Raw genomic sequence first — 18902 nt, 5'->3', positions numbered from 1 at the left:
TAAATGATCTGTTTGAGCTGCTCACAGAAAAATACTTTTCACTGTACCTCGGTACACGTGACAACAAACAACTCCAATCAACACAGTCCAAATGTCAAGACTGTGGAGAGCTGAATCAGTCAACAGGATCTTGTGATCAAGACTTAGAGTTGCTGTGACTTATTAAGTAATTGGTCATAGTTTGGCTGCACCTTGTTCGGGTCTGCCTGGTTTTCATGCAGTTCAATAATGTTCAAAATAAATGTGGATTTCCAACAATTCACCCTGATGTTTTGACAACTCTTCCCATTTTATCCTGGTATCTTTTGTTGCTGAAAGCAAAAACTGAAAGCGCAGGCAATACTTAGCGTGAGTTACCCCAAAAATCATGCTCCTTTTCTTTCCCTCTCTGAAGGCATGCACTCCATGCTGGAGTACAGACAAAAGATCGCACATCCGCCACCCACCCAGTCCCTCACACCCCTGTAGCTATCACAGTGGGTCTATTCAAATCCCCACTACCACCCCACACAAAGCATTGCAATTCCAGAGGCACTGAGGCCATTTGAGAAGATCTTACCAGTAACAGCTGAGCACAGGCTAGCTCCATTCTATACAGATCTGGTCAATGTCCTCCGCATCCATGGCAAGGTCTTCATTGACTATTCCAATATGTTCCTGACTACGCTTTGTATGATCTGCTGCCCAAGTCTTAACATGATGTGGAGATGCCGGCGTTGGACTGAGGTGAGCATAGTAAGAAGCCTTACAACACCAGGTTAAAGTCCAACAGGTTTGTTTCAAATCACTAGCTTTCGGAGCACTGCTCCTTTCTTTGGTGAAGTCCTAACAGGTGCCACGCCCTGCTTCCCCCATCACCTGTACTGGCTGACCTATATAGGGCAGCTCGGTAACACAGTGGTTAATACTGCTGCCTCACAGTGCCAGGGACCCGGGTCCAATTCCAACCTTGGGTGACTGTGGAGTTTGCACATTCTCTCCATGTCTGTGTGGATTTCCTCCCATAGTCTAAAGATGTGCACATTAGGTGGATTGGCTGTGCTGAATTCCCCCTTGGTGTCCAAAAGGTTAGGTTGGGTTACAGGGATAGGGTGGGGCGTGGGCCTAGATACAGTACTCTTACAACAAAGGGTCATTGCAAACTCAATGGGCCGAATGGCCTCCTTCTGCAGTGTAGTGATTCTATATTCACTCCCAGTCTAGCAACAACTTTACTTTCAAATCCCTTCCTGTTTTTGCCCGTCTCTTCAGATTCTGGCCTCTAGTGCATTTCCAATTTTAATTTTGCCAAGACTGGTGGGTATGCCTTGCATTGCCTCGGCCCCAAGCTCTGGAAATCCCTCCCTACCTCACTTTCCTCTTTAAGATATGCCTTGAAACCTTCCTCTTTGGCAAAGTTAAGTCATTTGCCCTAATGTCATACTTTATTTGATAATGCTCCTTTGTAGCACCTTGAATATTTCATTATGGCAACGATGCAAGTTGTTTTTGTTGTATGGTTCGGCATCATTAGTGCCAGATCTCTGAACCACCAAGTCTTTGTACACGTTTCAGTGTGCTGGAACCGAGAAGCCAACATGAGGCGTTTTGTCACTTCCCCATAACTGAAATTATACAGTCGGTAAAGTGTGACTTCATCCTGCCCAACCCTTACATTCCATTCAGGATTCTGGGCCACCTATCCGGGCTCGTCTTAGTTTCCATTATGCTACCCGGATAGACTGGGGTCCTTTATTATTCTACCAAAGCCCCAGCCTGTAGGTGGACTGCACAAATCAAGCTGACCAGAGTTTATAAATACACATCAAACTAACTTTTGCTAGCTTCTGAGTGTCAAACATTAACTCCCTTTCCCCACGGCTCTGATGCTCAACGTAAAACCAGGAATTGATCACATACAAGTTCATAATACATTTTATTACCATCATATAAGTATTTACATTTTGTTACAGTCTGTGGTCATGAACAAAAAGTCTTCTGTTAATGATGGAGCCCTTCACCCTGTTTTGTCGGCCACGGTCTTCTTGACATACTGCCAGCCCATCTGAGCGTATTCGGTGCATTTTGAAGGTGCAGCTGAAAAGAAGCTCGCGGTTGCATCAACTCCTGCAAAACATTGCAAACCAAACTGGTTCATGTGCTTTTGGGAATCCTCAACAACAGTGAAGTGCTCAGTGTACCCACTTCAGTTCAACATTTACCAACAAGGTATTGCAACTTGGCTAAGAGGCAGGAAATGTATGACCTCACTTCTGGACTTAGACCATATGACATAGGAGCAGAATTAGGTCACTTGGCCCATCGAGTCTGCTCCACCATTCAATCATGGCTGATATTTTTCTCATCCCTATTCTCCTGCCTTCATCCCTGATCCCCTTATTAATCAAGAACCTATCCATCGCTGTCTTAAAGACATTCAGTGATTTGGCCTCCACAGCCTTCTGCGGCAAAGAGTTCCACAGATTCACCACCCTCTGGCTGAAGAAATTCCTCATCTCTGTTTTAAAGGATTGTCCCTTTAGTCCGAGATGGTGTCGTCTGCTTCTAGTTTTTCTTACAAGTGGAAACATCCTCTCCATGTCCACTCTATCCAGGCCTCGCAGTATTCTGTAAGTTTCAATAAGATCCCCCCTCATCCTTCTAAACCCCAACGAGGATGTTATAGGATACAGAGGGCCATAGATAAGCTGCAGAGCTGGGCTGAGAGGTGGCAGATGGAGTTTAATGCGGAAAAGTGTGAGGTGGTTCACTTTGGAAGGAGTAACAGGAATGCAGAATACTGGGCTAATGGCAAGATTCTTGGTAGTGTAGATGAACAGAGAGATCTCGGCATCCAGGTACATAAATCCCTGAAAGTTGCCACACAGGTTAATAGGGCTGTTAAGAAGGCATATGGTGTGCTAGCCTTTATAAGCAGGGGGATTGAGTTTCGGAACCACAAGGTCATGCTGCAGCTGTACATAACTCTGGTGCGGCCACACCTGGAGTACTGCGTGCAGTTCTGGTCACCACATTATAGGAAGGATGTGGATGCTTTGGAAAGGGTTCAGAGGAGATTTACTAGGATGTTGCCTGGTATGGAGGGAAGGTCTTACGAGGAAAGGCTCAGGGAATTGAGGTTGTTTTCGTTAGAGAGGAGAAGGCTGAGAGGTGACTTAATAGAGACATATAAGATAGTCAGAGGGTTAGATAGGGTGGACAGTGAGAGTCTTTTTCCTCGGATGGTGATGACCAACACGAGGGGACATAGCTTTAAATTGAGGGGTGATAGATATAGGACAGATGTCAGAGGCAGTTTCTTTACTCTGAGACTCGCCAACTTTAAGGGCATTTAAGTGGTCACTGGATAGACATATGGATGAAAATGGAATAGTGTGGGTCAGATAGGCTTCAGATGGTTTCACAGGTCGGCGCAACATCGAGGGCCGAAGGGCCCGTACTGCGCTGTAGTGTTCTATGAGTACAGACCCAGAGTCCTCAACCGTTCCACATATGACAAATTCATCATTCCAAGGATAATTCTTGCGAATCTCCTCTGAACCCTTTCCCAAGGCCAGCACATCCTTCCTTAGATATGGGGCCCAAAACTGCTCATAATACTCCAAATGGGATCTGACTAGAGCCTTATACAGCCTCTGAAGTACATCCCTGGTCTTGTATTCTAGCCCTCTTGACATGAATGCTAACATTGCATTTGCCTTCTTAACTGCCTACTGCACCTGCACATTAACCTTAAGAGAATCGTGAACAAGGACATCCAAGTCCCTTTGTGCTTCTGATTTCCTAAGCATTTCTCCATTTAGAAATTAGTCTATGCTGAAATTCCTCCTTCCAAAGTGCATAACCTCACACTTTTCCACATTGTATTTCATTTGCCACTTCATTGTCAACTCTCCTAGCTTGTCCAAATCCTTCTGCAGCCCCCTTGCTTCCCCAATCCTTCCTGTCCCTCTGCAGACTTCTTTGTCACTAAGATTGTGACACTCCAGTCACCAGCCTCTACTATACTATATCCCTCCCTTCCAATCCCCAACCAGGCCAGACATCCACTAAATTCCCCTTGTTCTAACCCTGAACTTGAATCTTTCTCTAGTTTTTCTCCCATAACCCCTCACCCCCACTCTCGGAACTCATCTTGTCCACTCAATGACATTACCATTGCTGAATTGGTCACTATCATCCAGGGCGTTTATCGTTCACCAGAAGCTGAAGTGGACTAGCCTTTAAATACTGTGGCTACCAGGGCAGCTCAGAGACTAGGAATCCTGCAAAGAATAACTCCCCTCCTGACTCCACCATCTACAAGGAACAAGTCAAGAGTTTGATGACAAACTCTCCACTTGCCTGGATGAGTACAGCTTCAAAAGGCTCAAAAAGCTGGACACCACCCAGAACAAAGCAACTCACATGACTGACACCCATCCACTACCTTAAACATTCACTCCCTCCACCACCAGGGCACAGTGTCTGTAGTGTGTACCATCTACAAGATGCACTGCGGCAACTCACCAAGGCTCCTTTGACAGCACCTTCCAAAGTCACAATGTCTATTGCCTAGAAAGAGAAGGCAGGCAAATACACGAGAACATCACCACCTGGGAGGTTTCCCTTCAAGCCTCTCATCATCCTGATATGGAAATATCTCGCTGTTCCTTCACTGTCTTTGGGTCAGAATCCTGGAATTCCTCCCTAACTGCACTATGGGTGCGCCTACACCATAGAGACTGCAACAGTTGAAGGCAGCAGCTCACTATCACCTTCTCAACAGCGATTAGGGATGGGCAATAAATGTTGCCTTAGCCAATGGCACCCACATGCCAAGAATGAATCAAAGGCTGTTCAGCCCACTTGGCCTGTGCTTGCTCTTCAAGGGGAGCTACCTACCATAGTGACACAAAGCTAGCCTCTCCCTGTGTACTCTTCCTTTTCCAAGCAGCTATCCAATTCTGCTTTAAACAGTGTCATGGTCTCCGCATCAATAGCACTTCATATTTCAGTAACCGTCAGTTTATGTGGTCCTATTTTATTTGATCCAGCCTCCGTGACCACGTGTCAGCTCTTTGGCCCCCTGTCCTGGTGCCTCTTTATAAAGATTGGTGTCAAAATATGACTGGTATGCTCCTGTGAATCGTGTTGAAGATACTATATAAATGCAAGTTGCTGTTATGGTAAATAGCACAGACGTATTTAAGGGGAAGGTAAGTAACCACAGTAGAGAAAAAAGGAACAGAGGGAAGCGAAGCATTGCTGGAGAAAACTCACGTGGCAGGAACTCAACTTTGAATTTTAACTACACAATCTGGTTATCAGATGACCTCTTTGGATGGTTTTATGACCAAACAAATAAATCATTAAAATAAATCTACAAAAACATGAGTGGTGTTGCACAGTTATGTAGTTCTTAAACAGTGACTTAAGCCGTCAAGTTTGTATCAAAATCTTCCTAACTACAAGATTAAAACTGAATGCTATTCTATATCAGACTGCGTGGAGTCAGCTAAATTGGATGCGAAATGGCAGATTCTGAACCTCTGCCTATGAGTCACAATATTTAAGATTCCTGTTTTTTTAATATAAATTTAGAGTACCCAATTCATTTTTTCCAATTAAGGGGCAATTTAGCTTAGCTAATCCACCTACCCTGCACATCTTTGGGCTGTGGCAAAACCCATGCAGACACGGTGGGGGGGCTAATGTGCAAACTCCACACGGACAGTGACCCAGGGTCGGGATCGAACCTGGGACCGTGAGGCAGCAGTGCTAACCACTGCGCTATCATGCTGCCCATTGGAATCCTGTTTTTAGCCTAGTCGTTAGAAAGTACCATCAGACCACTAATGGCTTCACTTCACAAGTTATAATGTTGACAATCAGAAAGAAAAAGAACTAGGATTCCTGTCACTGCTACATATCCAGCAGCTCCTGTGAGTTGAAGGATCGAGAGTCAGTGGAGCCTCTCCACAACATAACTTCTGTCACTCCAAGTCTAGGTTCACAGCGGAATAACATGTTCTACGAGGTGCGAAATGAAGGCTGATGCTCGTGAAGCTGTACAGACTCTGGCTAAAGTTTATTCATGGGCATGCTTACCTGTATTCCACAACTCAGCTGCAGGCACATTCAGCTTGGGAAGTTCCGGTAGCTGTGGAGGAAAGGTAAACCATTAGTCATCACTCTTCCGTTAGAAAATCCTCTCTTGCGGATGAGGGCATCACTCGCAAGGCCAGCATTTGATGGCACATCCCTCATTGCTCTCAAGGCACTGATAAAACTGGCTGGCTTGCTGGGCCATTCCAGATGGCATACAGATGTGGGACTGGAGTCACATCTCAAACTGGGCAAGAATGGTGGGTTCTCTTAATAAAAGAAAATTACTGCGGATGCTGGAATCTGAAAATAAAGAAAAATTGCTGGAAAATCTCAACTTCAGATGATTAGCTCTACCCCACCTCGACCCCTTCGTTTTCATCCCATTTCATTTCAACTGTATTTTACCATTTCTTTCTTTCTTTCTTTATATATATCCCCACCATCTTATTCTCCTTTTCTCCCCCTTGCTTCCCCCTCCCCCCACATCTATATCTGACGTAGTTTGCCCTCTGATGTTAGTTTCTCTACTGTTCGGCCTTTCACACCTTTTCTCTCTGGGGACTGCCATTAGCACTCTGTTCCCTTGGTTTCTGTGGCTATTAACGCCCTGTTCCCTGGGTTTCTGTGGCTATGACTCATCTGTCATTCTCACTCCACAGTATAAACATTTCCTTTTAGCTTTGATAAAGGGTCATCAGGACTTGAAACATTAGCTCTTTTCTCTCCGCTACAGATGCCGCCGAACCTGCTGAGATTTTCCAGCCTTTTCTCTTTGGTGGGTTCTCTTCCCTGTCACAGAACTAACACAACAACAGTGGTTTTAGATTGAGGAGATTTATTCTCTAGTTAATTATAAGTCTCAGGAAGTAATGGGCACTGGCTGATTGTATGAATACACACGCACACACACAGCGCTTCACCAATGCACGTCCCTCGTTCCCTCCACCCAGGGTAGCATATTCATGCACACCAGAAAGCCCCAAATTCAATCTCTGGTTCACACAGTCCAATTTCAGGCAGCGCATCTGTCAGGATACAAAAGTTGGACTTAGCACCATGGCCTCCCCGTTTAACCACACTCCCCTTCCACCCGAACCCCAGCTACTCTCAGCCCCAACAAAAAGAAAATACCAGGAAGAGAGAGCAGTAGGGGGAAAGAAAGCCAGTCTGGCATCTCCCGCCACCTCAATCTCAATCCAGAGACTCTTACTGGAAAAGTGTATAGAGGTCAGGCAAGGGGTTTCAACTTCCCACTTTGCTAGATAACTGGGGGGTTGGGGGAACGTTCATTCGGAGCTCACAGCAGAAGAAAAGCTTTGCCAATGGAACAGAGGGTGCTGGTGTCAACTAAAGCCCACCTCAGACAGGAGGTGAATAGAGAACAAGGCAATGTGTTTGGATAATGTACTGTACCTCCACTCCAAAATACTTCGCCGCCTGATCCACAGCAGCGGGTACGGCGGTTGATACCTTCTGCAAAATCTCAGAACTGTGTTCCCCATTCCCCAATAAGTCTTGGTCATAAACGACGTACGCAGTACCTCCAATGATACCAACTTTTGTAAAGAACCTTGAAAAGAAAACCATTAGGGGGGAGAAAAACAAAAATATTTTTGTCCCATTTCATCAAGAAACAGTCAACTCATAAAACATAGTTGTACAAGGCTAGCAACCATGGATATTTGTGTAACCCTGCCAAGTAAAAGATTAGGATTTGTATTTGGAGTGCTGTCATGAGCTTACTTAATGGATTGGTACAATAAATACTTTGGACAAATCAAAAATAACAGTATCATTTACACTGGTCTTCCTCTGACTCAGATTCCAGAGAACTGTCCTGCTTCGACTAACCAGAAAACTCTATCCAAAGAACAGAGAATCATTGAGGCAACATCCCAGCCTCAACCAGCATGTCTAAAAGGCAACTAATCAGTCACTCATATCAGCATTGCTGAGCAATCTTGCTGTGTACAAAATGGCAGCCACACAAGTTGCAGCACATTGTAATTCATTCTGTGTGACGTCCTCTTGGCTGTTTCTGAGTGATAAATGATAAACGCCCCGTAAAATGCAAGCTTTATTAAAAAAAACTTTTGACAGGAATTTCTGGGGTAACGTTGACAACATGATTACATTGATACTGATATGAGGTTATCTGCAGTAACAACTTGTACTCCAGTTTACATATTTAAGTTCAGTTCAGAACCGTAATTCATCCCTCAGGAGTTTGAATCTGTTCATACCCGGGAAAAATTGCAGCGACCAAATCCCAGGAATGTCCAAACTGGAGACAGGTTGAGGAGGACTTGGCAGGATTGTTGAAAGGTGACCAACATGGCAGTCCTTAATACTAAGATTTATGCCATCAGCTGGCTTTGCAGCCTTGGAGAAATTGATTAAACGGCCGTGAAGCCCCAGGCGTGACCTATACGAGGTTTATCTTAAAGATCTTGCATTGATGTAGCATTTTTGTGACCTCAGGAACATCCCAAAGATGAAGTTTCAGATTTTGGTTGAGGGATAAATATCGAACAGGATAGAGTCACAGATGTTTACAGCACGGAAACAGGCCCTTTGGCCCAGCTTGTCCATGCCGCCCAGTTTCTATCACTTGAAATAAAATGAAATGAAAATTGCTTATTGTCACGAGTAGGCTTCAATGAAGTTACTGTGAAAAGCCCCTAGTCGCCACATTCCGGCACCTGTTCAGGAGGCTGGTACAGGAATTGAACCATGCTGCTGGCCTGCCTTGGTCTGCTTTAGAAGCCAGCGATTTAGCCCAGTGTATCCCACTTGCCCGCATTTGGCCCATATCGCTCTGTACCCACCCTGCCCATGTAACTGTCTAACTGCTTTTTAAAGGAAAAATTGGACCTGCCTCTACCACTGCCTCTGGCAGCCCGTTCCAGATGCTCACCACTGTGTGTGTGAAGAAATTTCCCCTCTGGTCTCATTTGTATCTCTCCCCTCTCACCTTAAACCAAGGTGAGAGGGGAGAGATACAAATGAGACCAGAGGGGAAATCTAGTTGTAGACTCCTCTACCTTTGGGAAAAGATGTCGACTTTCTACCTTATCTCTGCTCCTCATTATTTTATAGACCTCTACAAGATCACCCCCAAGCTTCCTACGCTCCAGGGAAAAAAGTCCCAGCGAATCCAGCCTCTCCTTATAACTCAGACCATCAAGTCCTGGTCGCATCCTCGTAAATCTCTTCTGCACTCTTTCTAGTTTAACAATATCCTTCCTATAATAGGGTGACCAGAACTGAACACAGTATTCCATGTGTGGTCTGACTAATGTCTTGTACAACTTCAACAAGACGTCCCAACTCCTGTATTCAATATTCTGACCAATAAAACCTAGCATGCTGAATGCCTTCTTCACCACCCTGTCCACCTGTGTCTCCACCTTCAAGGATGCTGGGAAGTTCTCTGTAGCTTTACTTCAAAATCTTTTCCAGAGGGCCTCAGTTTAACTCACCCATACGAAGGCACCCGTGGCAGAGCAGCATTCCCTCAGGGGCTGGTTTAGCACAGTGAGCTAAATCGCTGGCTTTTAAAGCAGACCAAGGTAGACCAGCAGCACGGGTTCAATTCCCGTACCAGCCTCCCTGAACAGGCGCCGGAATGTGGCAACTTGGGGTTTTTCACAGTAACTTCATTTGAAGCCTACTTGGGACAATAAGCGATTTTCATTTCATTCATTTCAGTGTTGCACTCAAGTGCCAGCCTGGATTTCTGGAACGGGACTTGTGCCATAGCTTTTTGACCCGGTGTGGGGGCGCAAACCACTCAGCTACAGCTGGTCGACACTTCCTGCACAGTGACAGAGAGGCTGCTGGTGTTACTGCTTCAACACATGTATAGACTTGACACACACATTATAATAAACAGTGCGATGCTGTGAATGGTGTCCCGGTGCCAACCATAACTCGGTTACTTTTTGGAGTGCAATCAAAGTGTGGCAGTCAGGACGAATACAAAGTCCTGCAGACAGGGGGATAAATTAACCCAAAGAAAAGAAAATACTGCAGAAGCTAGAAATCTGAAATAGAAACAAAGTTCTGGGAAAACGCAGCAGCTCTGGCCGTATCAGTGGTAAAACAGAGTTTACATTTTGAGTTCAATATGATCTTCAGAACTGAAGGGAGGAGGAAATGTGATGGGATTTGTGCGGTTGAAAAGTAAGGGGGGGGGGGGGGTCAACCAAAAGGGTAGATCTGGGCTAGGTTAGAAAGTGAAAGAGACTAAATAAAAAAGATGCCATGGAAGAAAAGACATCCCATAATTGAATTTAAAAACGGGCAGCTCTGTCCGAAAGCAAAAACGTGAAAACAACATTCAGACTGGCACTTGGCAAAAAATTAAATCAAAATGGAAGACATAGTCCATGATCTGTCACTGTTCAACTCAATGTTGAATTCAGAAGGTTGTAAAGTGCCTTATCGCAAGATGAGGACTGTTCCCCAGGCTCGTGTTGAGCTTCGTTGGAACACTGCAGCAGGTCAAGGATAGAAATGGGAGCATGAGGGGCGATTAACTTATGTCTTTTTATCTTGGTGCTGCTTGGCCAGGCGACTGGGAGAACTCCCGGCTCTTATTTAACTATAGCCAGTGCTGTGTTTCACATCCACTTCATCACACAGAGCACCTTAAGACTTGCTCAGCGGAACAGCTTCTCCGACAACGCAGACCACCTTCAACGCTGCATGGAAAGGACAGCTCGGATCAAAAGCTCAGTTACTGAGCGGGATCTGAAGCCACAGTCTTCCGGGTTCATATCGGCAGCTCTGGAGAAGCTTACTTTTCTCCAGAGGCCTTTTTGAACCTGTCAGCAGATTCAAGTCTCGAACCAAAACGTGAATGTGTATTTCACAGATGCCAACTGGGTGGGTAGGAGGAAGCAGAGGTACACAAGGTCAGAGGTAGAGTCCTGGATAGGAGTAAAGCTTCAGAAAAGTTACAATACTGAGGCGAGAGGCTGAATTAAGGGCAAGGATGAGAAATTAAAACCTGATACTGTCGGAGGAGTTATTGAAGATCAGGGAAGGCAGGCATAATGGATATACCAGACTTCACAAGGCACAGCACACATCCATTCTACATATGTTTACATAGCCAAAATCATAGGAGGGAGACAACTTGCATTTATATAGACTTATCACAACCACAGCACTTCACAGCCACTGAAGTAGTATTTGAGGTGTTATAATATGGTAAACTCAGCTGCCAATTTGCACACAGCAACCGCCCACAGACGATCAGATATTAGGGGCGGGATTCTCCCATCGGGTGGCTAAGTGCCAACACCGGCATAAAAAGGGGAGTGTTTTACCCCAGCGTCAGCGCCCGTTCCAGGACCCGATTCTCCAGGCCACAGTGGCGCGGAGGAAAGGAGGCCCCCCAGACAGAGAGGCCGGCCCGCCGATCGGTGGGCCCCCTTCAGGGTCGGACCCCTCCTCCTCTCCCCCCCCCCCCCCCCCCCCCAGTGGCTGCCCCTGACCCTTCAACGTCGAGGTCCCACCGGCTCAGAGAATTTTAGAACGGCACCAGCTGGACTCGGCTTTTTGTTGACAGCTGTTCAGCCCATCCGGGCTGGAGAATCAGCACGCTAGCCCAGGTCGGCAAGTCGCCACATACCCTAACCGGTGCCGCTCCGACCACACCAGCCCCAGTGGCGCTGATTCTCCGCTCTGCAGAGAATCGTGTCCCGGGATCAGGATGGCGTGGCGCGATACACGCGGCCCGCCGGCGATTCTCTGACCAGGCGGGGGTGGGTCGGAGAATTCCACACCCTGTTTTTGTGATGTTCATTGCCCTAATCTGGTTGCAGTGCTGTTTACACCCACCCGAGCAGACAGTCAGGTCCTTGGTATACTGCCTCAGCCAAAACGACAGCTGGCAGACAGTGCGGCAGTCCCTCAGTATTCCACTGAGAGGCCAGGGTGACCAGCTGTCCTGGATTTTCCGCAACTAGTCTTGCCCGATGTCCTGTACCATGCCTTCCCAGGATGCGTTTGGTCCCAGTATTCAGCTGGCACTCCATTCTGCGTGTATGCTCATGTGTTGACCCGGAAGCACAATGGTTTGATTGGGATTATCAGTGGGTGTTCGTACAAACAATGAGCAGAGGGAGGCCATTCAGCCCCTTGAGCTTGCTTTGCCGTTTAACAAGATCATAGCTGATCGGATAATAACCTCAAGTCTGCATCCCGGCTGCTCCACGATAATCTATCACCCCCTTGCTTACCAAGAATCTATCCAAGCTTGCCTTAAAAACATACAAATGCTCTGCTTCCCAGGAAGAGAGTTCCAAAGACTCACCACCCTCAGAGAAAGTTTTTTTTTGCCTCATCTCCCTTCTAGATGGGTGACTCCTTATTTTTAAACACTGACCCCTAGTTCTAGATTCTCCCATAGGAGGAAACATCCTCTCCACATCCACCCAGTCAAGACTCATGAGCTTACGACCAAGTCACCTCTTACTCTTCTAAAGTCTAGCGGATAAAAGCCCAGCCTGTTCAACCGTTCCACATAAAACCCACTCATTCTGGGATTAGTCCAGTAAACCTTCTCTGAACGGCTTCATTTCAGATGGGCGGCACGGTAGCATAGTGGTTAGCAGAGGAGGAAAATTTAAGGGAGATGTGCGTGGAAAGTTTTTTTACGCAGAGGGTGGTGGGTGCCTGGAACGCTTTGCCAGCGGAGGTGGTAGAAGCGGGCACGATAGCATCATTTAAGATGCATCGAGACAGATATATGAACGGGCGAGGAACAGAGGGAAGTAGATCCTGAAATGAAATGAAAAAATGAAATGAAAATCGCTTGTCACGAGTAGGCTTCAATGAAGCCACATTCCGGCGCCTGTCCGGGGAGGCTGGTAAGGGAATCGAACCGTGCTGCTGGCCTGCTTGGTCTGCTTTAAAGACCAGCGATTTAGCTGAGTGAGCTAAACCAGCCCCTTGGAAAATAGGTGACAGGTTTAGATAAAGGATCTGGATCGGCGCAGGCTGGGAGGGCCAAAGGGCCTGTTCCTGTGCTGCAATTTTCTTTCTTTCTTTGTTGTTTCACAACGCCAAGGTCCCAGGTTCGATTCCCAATTTAGGTCACTGTCAGTGCAGAGTCTGCACGTCCTCCCTGTGTCAATGTGCAGCTTCCTCCCACAAGTCCCGAAATATGTGCTGTTAGATGAATTGGACATTCTGAATTCCCCCTTGGTGTATACGAACAGGCACCTGAGTGGCGACGAGGGGATTTTCACAGTAAATTCTTGCAGTGTTAACGTAAGCCTACTTGTGACACTAATAAAGATTATTATTCTAATGCATTTACATCTTTCCTTAAATAAGGTGACCCACACTCCAAATGCGGTCTAACTGGTGTTCTGCAGAACGGAAACATAAGCTCCCTACTTTTGTATTCCGTTCCCCTTGCAATAAATTATAAATTGTATTATCCTTTCTAATTATTTGCTGTAACTGCAGGCTAGCCTTTTGTGATTAATGCACTCGGACATGAAATCCCTCTGAATCACAGAGACTGCATATTCCCACCATATGCATAATAAGTTTCATTTTTGTTCTTCCTGCAAAAATGAACAATTTCACAGTTCCCCACATTATGCCCCATTTGCCAGATCATTGCCTACTCACTGAACTGATTTGTCTTTTCCACAACTTACTTTTCTCCACAACTTACATTCCTACACCCACCCTTGTGTTTGGGAACTTTCCACTGAGCTCAGACCAGAGCGTACGGCCAGAGCACCGCGCGGCCCACCCTCTGCACCATGTTTCCGACAGCGCGGTGCGCCCTCGACAGCGCGTCCCTACCACTGACATTGCAACACTCCCTCGGTGCTGCTCCTCTGACGGTGCAGCACTCCCTCAGTACTGACCCTCTGACAGTGTGGCACCCCCTCAGTACTGACCCTCTGACAGTGCAGCGCTCCCTCAATACTGACCCACTGACAGTGCGGCACTCACTCAGTACTGACCCTCTGACAGTGCGGCACTCCCTCAGTACTGACCCTCTGACAGTGCAGCACTCCCTCAGTACTGACCCTCTGACAGTGCAGCATTCCCTCAGTACTGACCCGCTGACAGTGCGGCACTCCCTCAGTACTGACCCTCTGACAGTGCGGCACTCCCTCAGTGCTGACCCTCTGACAGTGCAGCACTGCCTTAGTACTGACCCTCTGACAGTGCAGCACTCCCTCAGTACTGACCCTCTGACAGTGCAGCACTCCCTCAGTACTGACCCTCTGACAGTGCGGTGCTCCCTCAGTACTGACCCTCTGACAGTGCGGCACTCCCTCAGCACTGACCCTCTGACAGTGCAGCACTCCCTCAGTACTGACCCTCTGACAGTGTGGCACTCCCTCAGTACTGACCCTCTGACAGTGCAGCCCTCCCTCAGTACTGACCCTCTGACAGTGCAGCACTCCCTCAGTGCGGTGATTAAAATCTCGGTGGGTTTTATCCCCGAGGCCAGGGATGGGGGGGGGGGGGGGTAAGGTCGCTGAAGGACAGAGGCGGTCGCGCCAGGGCCTCCCCGCGGGGGCCTCGGTCCTCTCTTCCCGCCGGGGCCTGGGGGGCCTCTCTCCCCGCGGGGGCCTCTCTCCCCGTCCCGGCCGCTCCCCGCCCCGGGCCTCACCTGACAGCTCCCAGGAAAGCCGCCATTAGCGAGGCTGCAGCTCCCGGCGACCTTTCACCCTCTATCGCGCGTCACTGACAAGCGACGCCGTCCCACTCGCCCCTTTTTTTAAAATCCCCAAACCTTCAATTTGACACGGGCGCCGCCATCTTTGATACTGGCGACCGCTTTATGCCAGTCTCTCTGCTCCCCTTGGCCAGCAGGGCTGCCAGTGGTCGTACCAGGCGATATATGAACGTGGGACCTGATTCCTATCCTTCCTCCAAGTTATTAAACGGTTTTTTTAAATGTTTCCAATCAAGGTGCAATTTAGTGTGGCCAGTCCACCTACCCTGCACATCTTTGGGTTGTGGGGGTGAGACCCACGCAGACACGGGGTGAATGTGCAAACTCTACACGGACAGTGAAGCTGGGCTGGGATCGAGCCTGGGTCTTCGGAGCCATGAGGCAGCAGTGCTAACCACTGCGCCTCTGCTCACACTGTCCTTGGTGACTGTGAAATTTGCACTTTCCCCCATGTCTGCATGGATATCCTCCTGGCGCTCCGGTTTCCTCCCACAGTCCAAAGATGTGCAGGTTAAAATAATCATAGCTTATTGTCACAAGTAGGCTTCAATGAAGTTACTGTGAAAAGCCCCTAGACGCCACATTCCGGCGCCTGTTCAGGGAGGCCGGTACGGGAATTGAACCCGCGCTGCTGCCTTGTTCTGCATTGCAAGCCAGCTATTTAGCCCAGTTTGCTAAACCAGCCCCTGGTTAGGTGGTTTGGCCGTGCTAAATTGCCACTTAGTATTCAACAGCGACACGGTAGCATAGTGGTTAACACTGTTGCTTCACAGCGCCAGGGACCTGGGTTCGATTCCCGCCTTGGGTCACTGTGCAGAGTCTGCACGTTCTCCCCGTGTCTGCGTGGGTTTCCTCCGAATGCTCCTGTTACCTCCCACAAGTCCCGAATGACGTACTTGTTTGGTGAATTGGACATTCTGGGCGAAATTCTCCGCACCCGCGGAAAGTCGGCAAACCGTCGTAAAAATCGGGACCGTTTTACGACGGTCGCGAAGGCTTCATTTCCCGACGGATTCACTTCCTGGAAATGGGCTAGTAGCGCGGCCGCATCAATTACGTGCGTGATGACGACGGAACGCGACGACGACACGAACCCGCCCATGTGACGCCGCCCGACGCCGTAAAAAGGCGCGGGCGACCACAGAATCTGTCGGGCAGGATGTCGGAGCCGAGGAGAGCTGCTCCTCGCTTTGTAGATGCAGACGTCGAGGCGCTGCTCGATGCCGTGGAGCAGAGGAGGGGCATCATCCGCCCGCGGAGAGGGCATCGCCAACCTGCCAGCACGGTACGCCAGGCCTGGCGTGACGTGGCTGCTGCCGTCAGTGCTGTGGGGCAGACCGCTCGCTCAGCAGAGCAATGTCGAAAGAAGCTACACGACCTCACCAGGTCTGCCAGGGTAAGTGCCATGAGGGTGCCCCCTAGTCACAACCATCCCTCCCCCTTAACTGCCCGGGGGGGGGGGGGGGGGGGGGGGGGGGAGAGGGATTGGGGCAGAGTTATTTGAGGGTGGTTCACAAAGTTGTCACAGACCCAGCGCTCTGGCCCCGAGGAGAGATGCAATCGTCTGATGACAACTTGCCCCCCCCAAACTGTGCCAGTATCTGAACGGACTGCTGATACCTACCGTTTTGTAATGATCTACCTATGTTCCCTCCCCCAACAGGCCAAGGCCGGTCATAACCACCGTGAGCGGCACAAGACTGGAGGGGGTTCGCCCAACATGCACCCCCTCAGCACCTTTGAACAGAGGGCACTGGACCTTGTTGGGGGGTCTGCCACCCGCGATATCGCTCAATGCGAGGTTGACGGAACTGCAGCAAGTGAGACAACCCTCCCTGACAAACATCCCCCCCCTCCCCCATCCTCTGTCCCTTCACAAACCCTGCCCACTGGGACACCTCCCCCATCCTCTGTCCCTTCACACACCCTGCCCACTGGGACACCTCCCCCATCTTCTGTCCCTTCACACACCCTGCCCACTGGGACCGTCCAGCGGCCTGCCGAGCAAATCGAAATAACCCGTCTCATTCTCTTCCCTAGGACGTGATGCCGAACGACCAGGGCCGTCTGGCTGCAGACGGAGACAGGAATCTGCCGCCACCTCACCCGAGGCCTCACAACAGAGGGTGCCCGATCAGCGGGCAGCCCTATCCGCCCCAACCCAATCTGCGGACCAGGACGCACAGAGGGTTCGAAGTCCACCACCACCACCAGAAATGGCCAGGGACAACCCTCCTGTCGCTGAGCAGCCCCACACCATGGACGAGGCCCTAAGCATTGAGAGCGTCGGGCTTGCGGCACTGCTTTCTCCCACCACATCCATCATCCCAGAGATACACACCCCGGCGGGCCTATTTAGTGATGAGTCTCCTGGGGCACAGTCTGGTTGGCACATCACAGATGAGCAGGTACAGCAGGTGGAGGTCGGAGCACCAGAGGGCCCGGACTCACGGAGGCCAGACCAGGCCCAGGATGCAGCTGGCTCCCAGACGTTTTCTGAGTTCCTGGAGTTTATCAACCCACCCGCACAGCCGATGCCTCAGGAAACCCAGGGAAACAATGACGGGATGAGGGCTTCCTTCCAGACTCTGCAGACGCTGTTAGAGGAGTCGAACCGCGTCCAAGAGCAGGGAGTGGTGCCGCTCATGGCAGAGACCCAGTCCGACACCGCATCCGCGGTGGAGGCAATGGGTCAGGTTATGCAAGACGTTGGGGTTAATGTGCACGCGTCATCCTCGGCCCTGGACAGGGTTGCCCTCTCACAGGCAGCAATGTGCCAGAGCCAAACCGACATTGCCGGCGCCCTGCGGGCCATGGCCGAGTCTCAGCAGGTCATTGGCCAGTCGCACCACGCCATGGCACAGTCCCAGCAGTCGATAGCACAGTCCCAGCTGTCAGTCGCGGAGACCATCAACCGCCTGACACATGTGCTGGATGGCGTCGTGCACACACAGGTTGAGATCGCACAGTCCCTGGCGGGAATGTCTAACTCACTGGACTCCGTCTCTGCAAACCTTCGGATCCTGGTGGATACCGTTGCAGGCCTCCAGGACTGGCAGCGCCAGGTGTCGGTGGTGCGACGGGGAACCTCCCCGCTCGCACCTCTGTCCCAAAGTGAGGCCCGGGGGCCACCGGGCTCCCCGAGGGAGGAGGAGGTTTCGGGGCCCGTCCCATTAACTCCATCACGGGACGTCCCGGAATTCTTGGCCTCCCCCCGTCCCATCCCTGGTGCATCGGGTGGGCAGCAGGCAGAGCAGGGTGGCACAATGTCACCCGAGACGCCCGCAGAGCAGCCTGGCCCATCAAGGCCGGGTCGCCCCAGGAAACGCATAGCCAAGGAGAAACGAGTCGAGGGGGGCGATTCGCAGCAATCCTCCTCCACTCCTGCTGTATCATCTGGGGATTCACTTAGACGTAGTGGGAGGGCCTGTAAGGCAACTAAGATAGACACTGAGTAAGTTGGCACGGGTGAAGGGCACAGTTTAGTTGTCGGGGCTAGGGCACCTGTAAATAATTGTTAATATTAAACGCACTGTTCCACCTTACTTGTAATACCGTGTGATTGTTCCACAGCCACAGGAATCGTGATGGTGACCGAGTGTCGCTGGGGGTGACGGGTGGTGAAACCTCGGTGCCGGGTGTGCAGTCCCTGCCCCTACCCCCCTCCCACAGCTAGCCCACGCGGGCACGTGATGGAGTGTCAGTGACGAACTCAGCGGCCACCAAGGTGGATGGTTCAGCTATTGCCATGGGTCAGACTCTCTCTAACGATTCTGAGCTCACAGCTCTTCGCAGAGCGGGCTGTCATCATTCCACATGGCACTGATCACACCCGCTGACACAGCCATCAATGTTGTGCCATTCCGTCTGTACCCAGTGATAAGCGTCATGTCGAAGTGGAGCAGTGTACACTGAGGGGGGGGGGGGGGGGGGGGGGGGGGGGTTGTGGTGGTGGCAGTTGTGTGGTGACCCTCTGCATGACTAGCGATGCAGGTGGTGGTTTGGTGTTCATCGGGGACGTCACATGCGATGCATGAACCGTGCTGCCACCAGGGCGTCGCGTGCCCGCCGTCCTTGCCGGGTCCGTCGT

The 18902-nt window shown here is 49.9% G+C and overlaps 1 protein-coding gene across 1 annotated transcript; it reads right to left on the bottom strand.

The window, feature by feature from the left end:
• Positions 1-1898: 1898 nt before the first annotated feature.
• Positions 1899-14894, bottom strand: micos13 (mitochondrial contact site and cristae organizing system subunit 13). Its single transcript, XM_038777749.1, has 4 exons — positions 14747-14894; positions 7504-7660; positions 6091-6142; positions 1899-2106 (listed from the first exon to the last, which is right to left on the bottom strand). The coding sequence occupies exons 1-4, from the start codon at positions 14770-14772 to the stop codon at positions 1997-1999; spliced, it is 345 nt and encodes a 114-aa protein (XP_038633677.1). The 5' UTR covers positions 14773-14894; the 3' UTR covers positions 1899-1996.
• Positions 14895-18902: the final 4008 nt, after the last annotated feature.

This window comes from Scyliorhinus canicula, chromosome 18 (assembly GCF_902713615.1).
Source record: "Scyliorhinus canicula chromosome 18, sScyCan1.1, whole genome shotgun sequence".
Lineage (NCBI taxonomy): Eukaryota > Metazoa > Chordata > Chondrichthyes > Carcharhiniformes > Scyliorhinidae > Scyliorhinus > Scyliorhinus canicula.
This window is presented reverse-complemented; position numbering and strand designations above follow the sequence as displayed.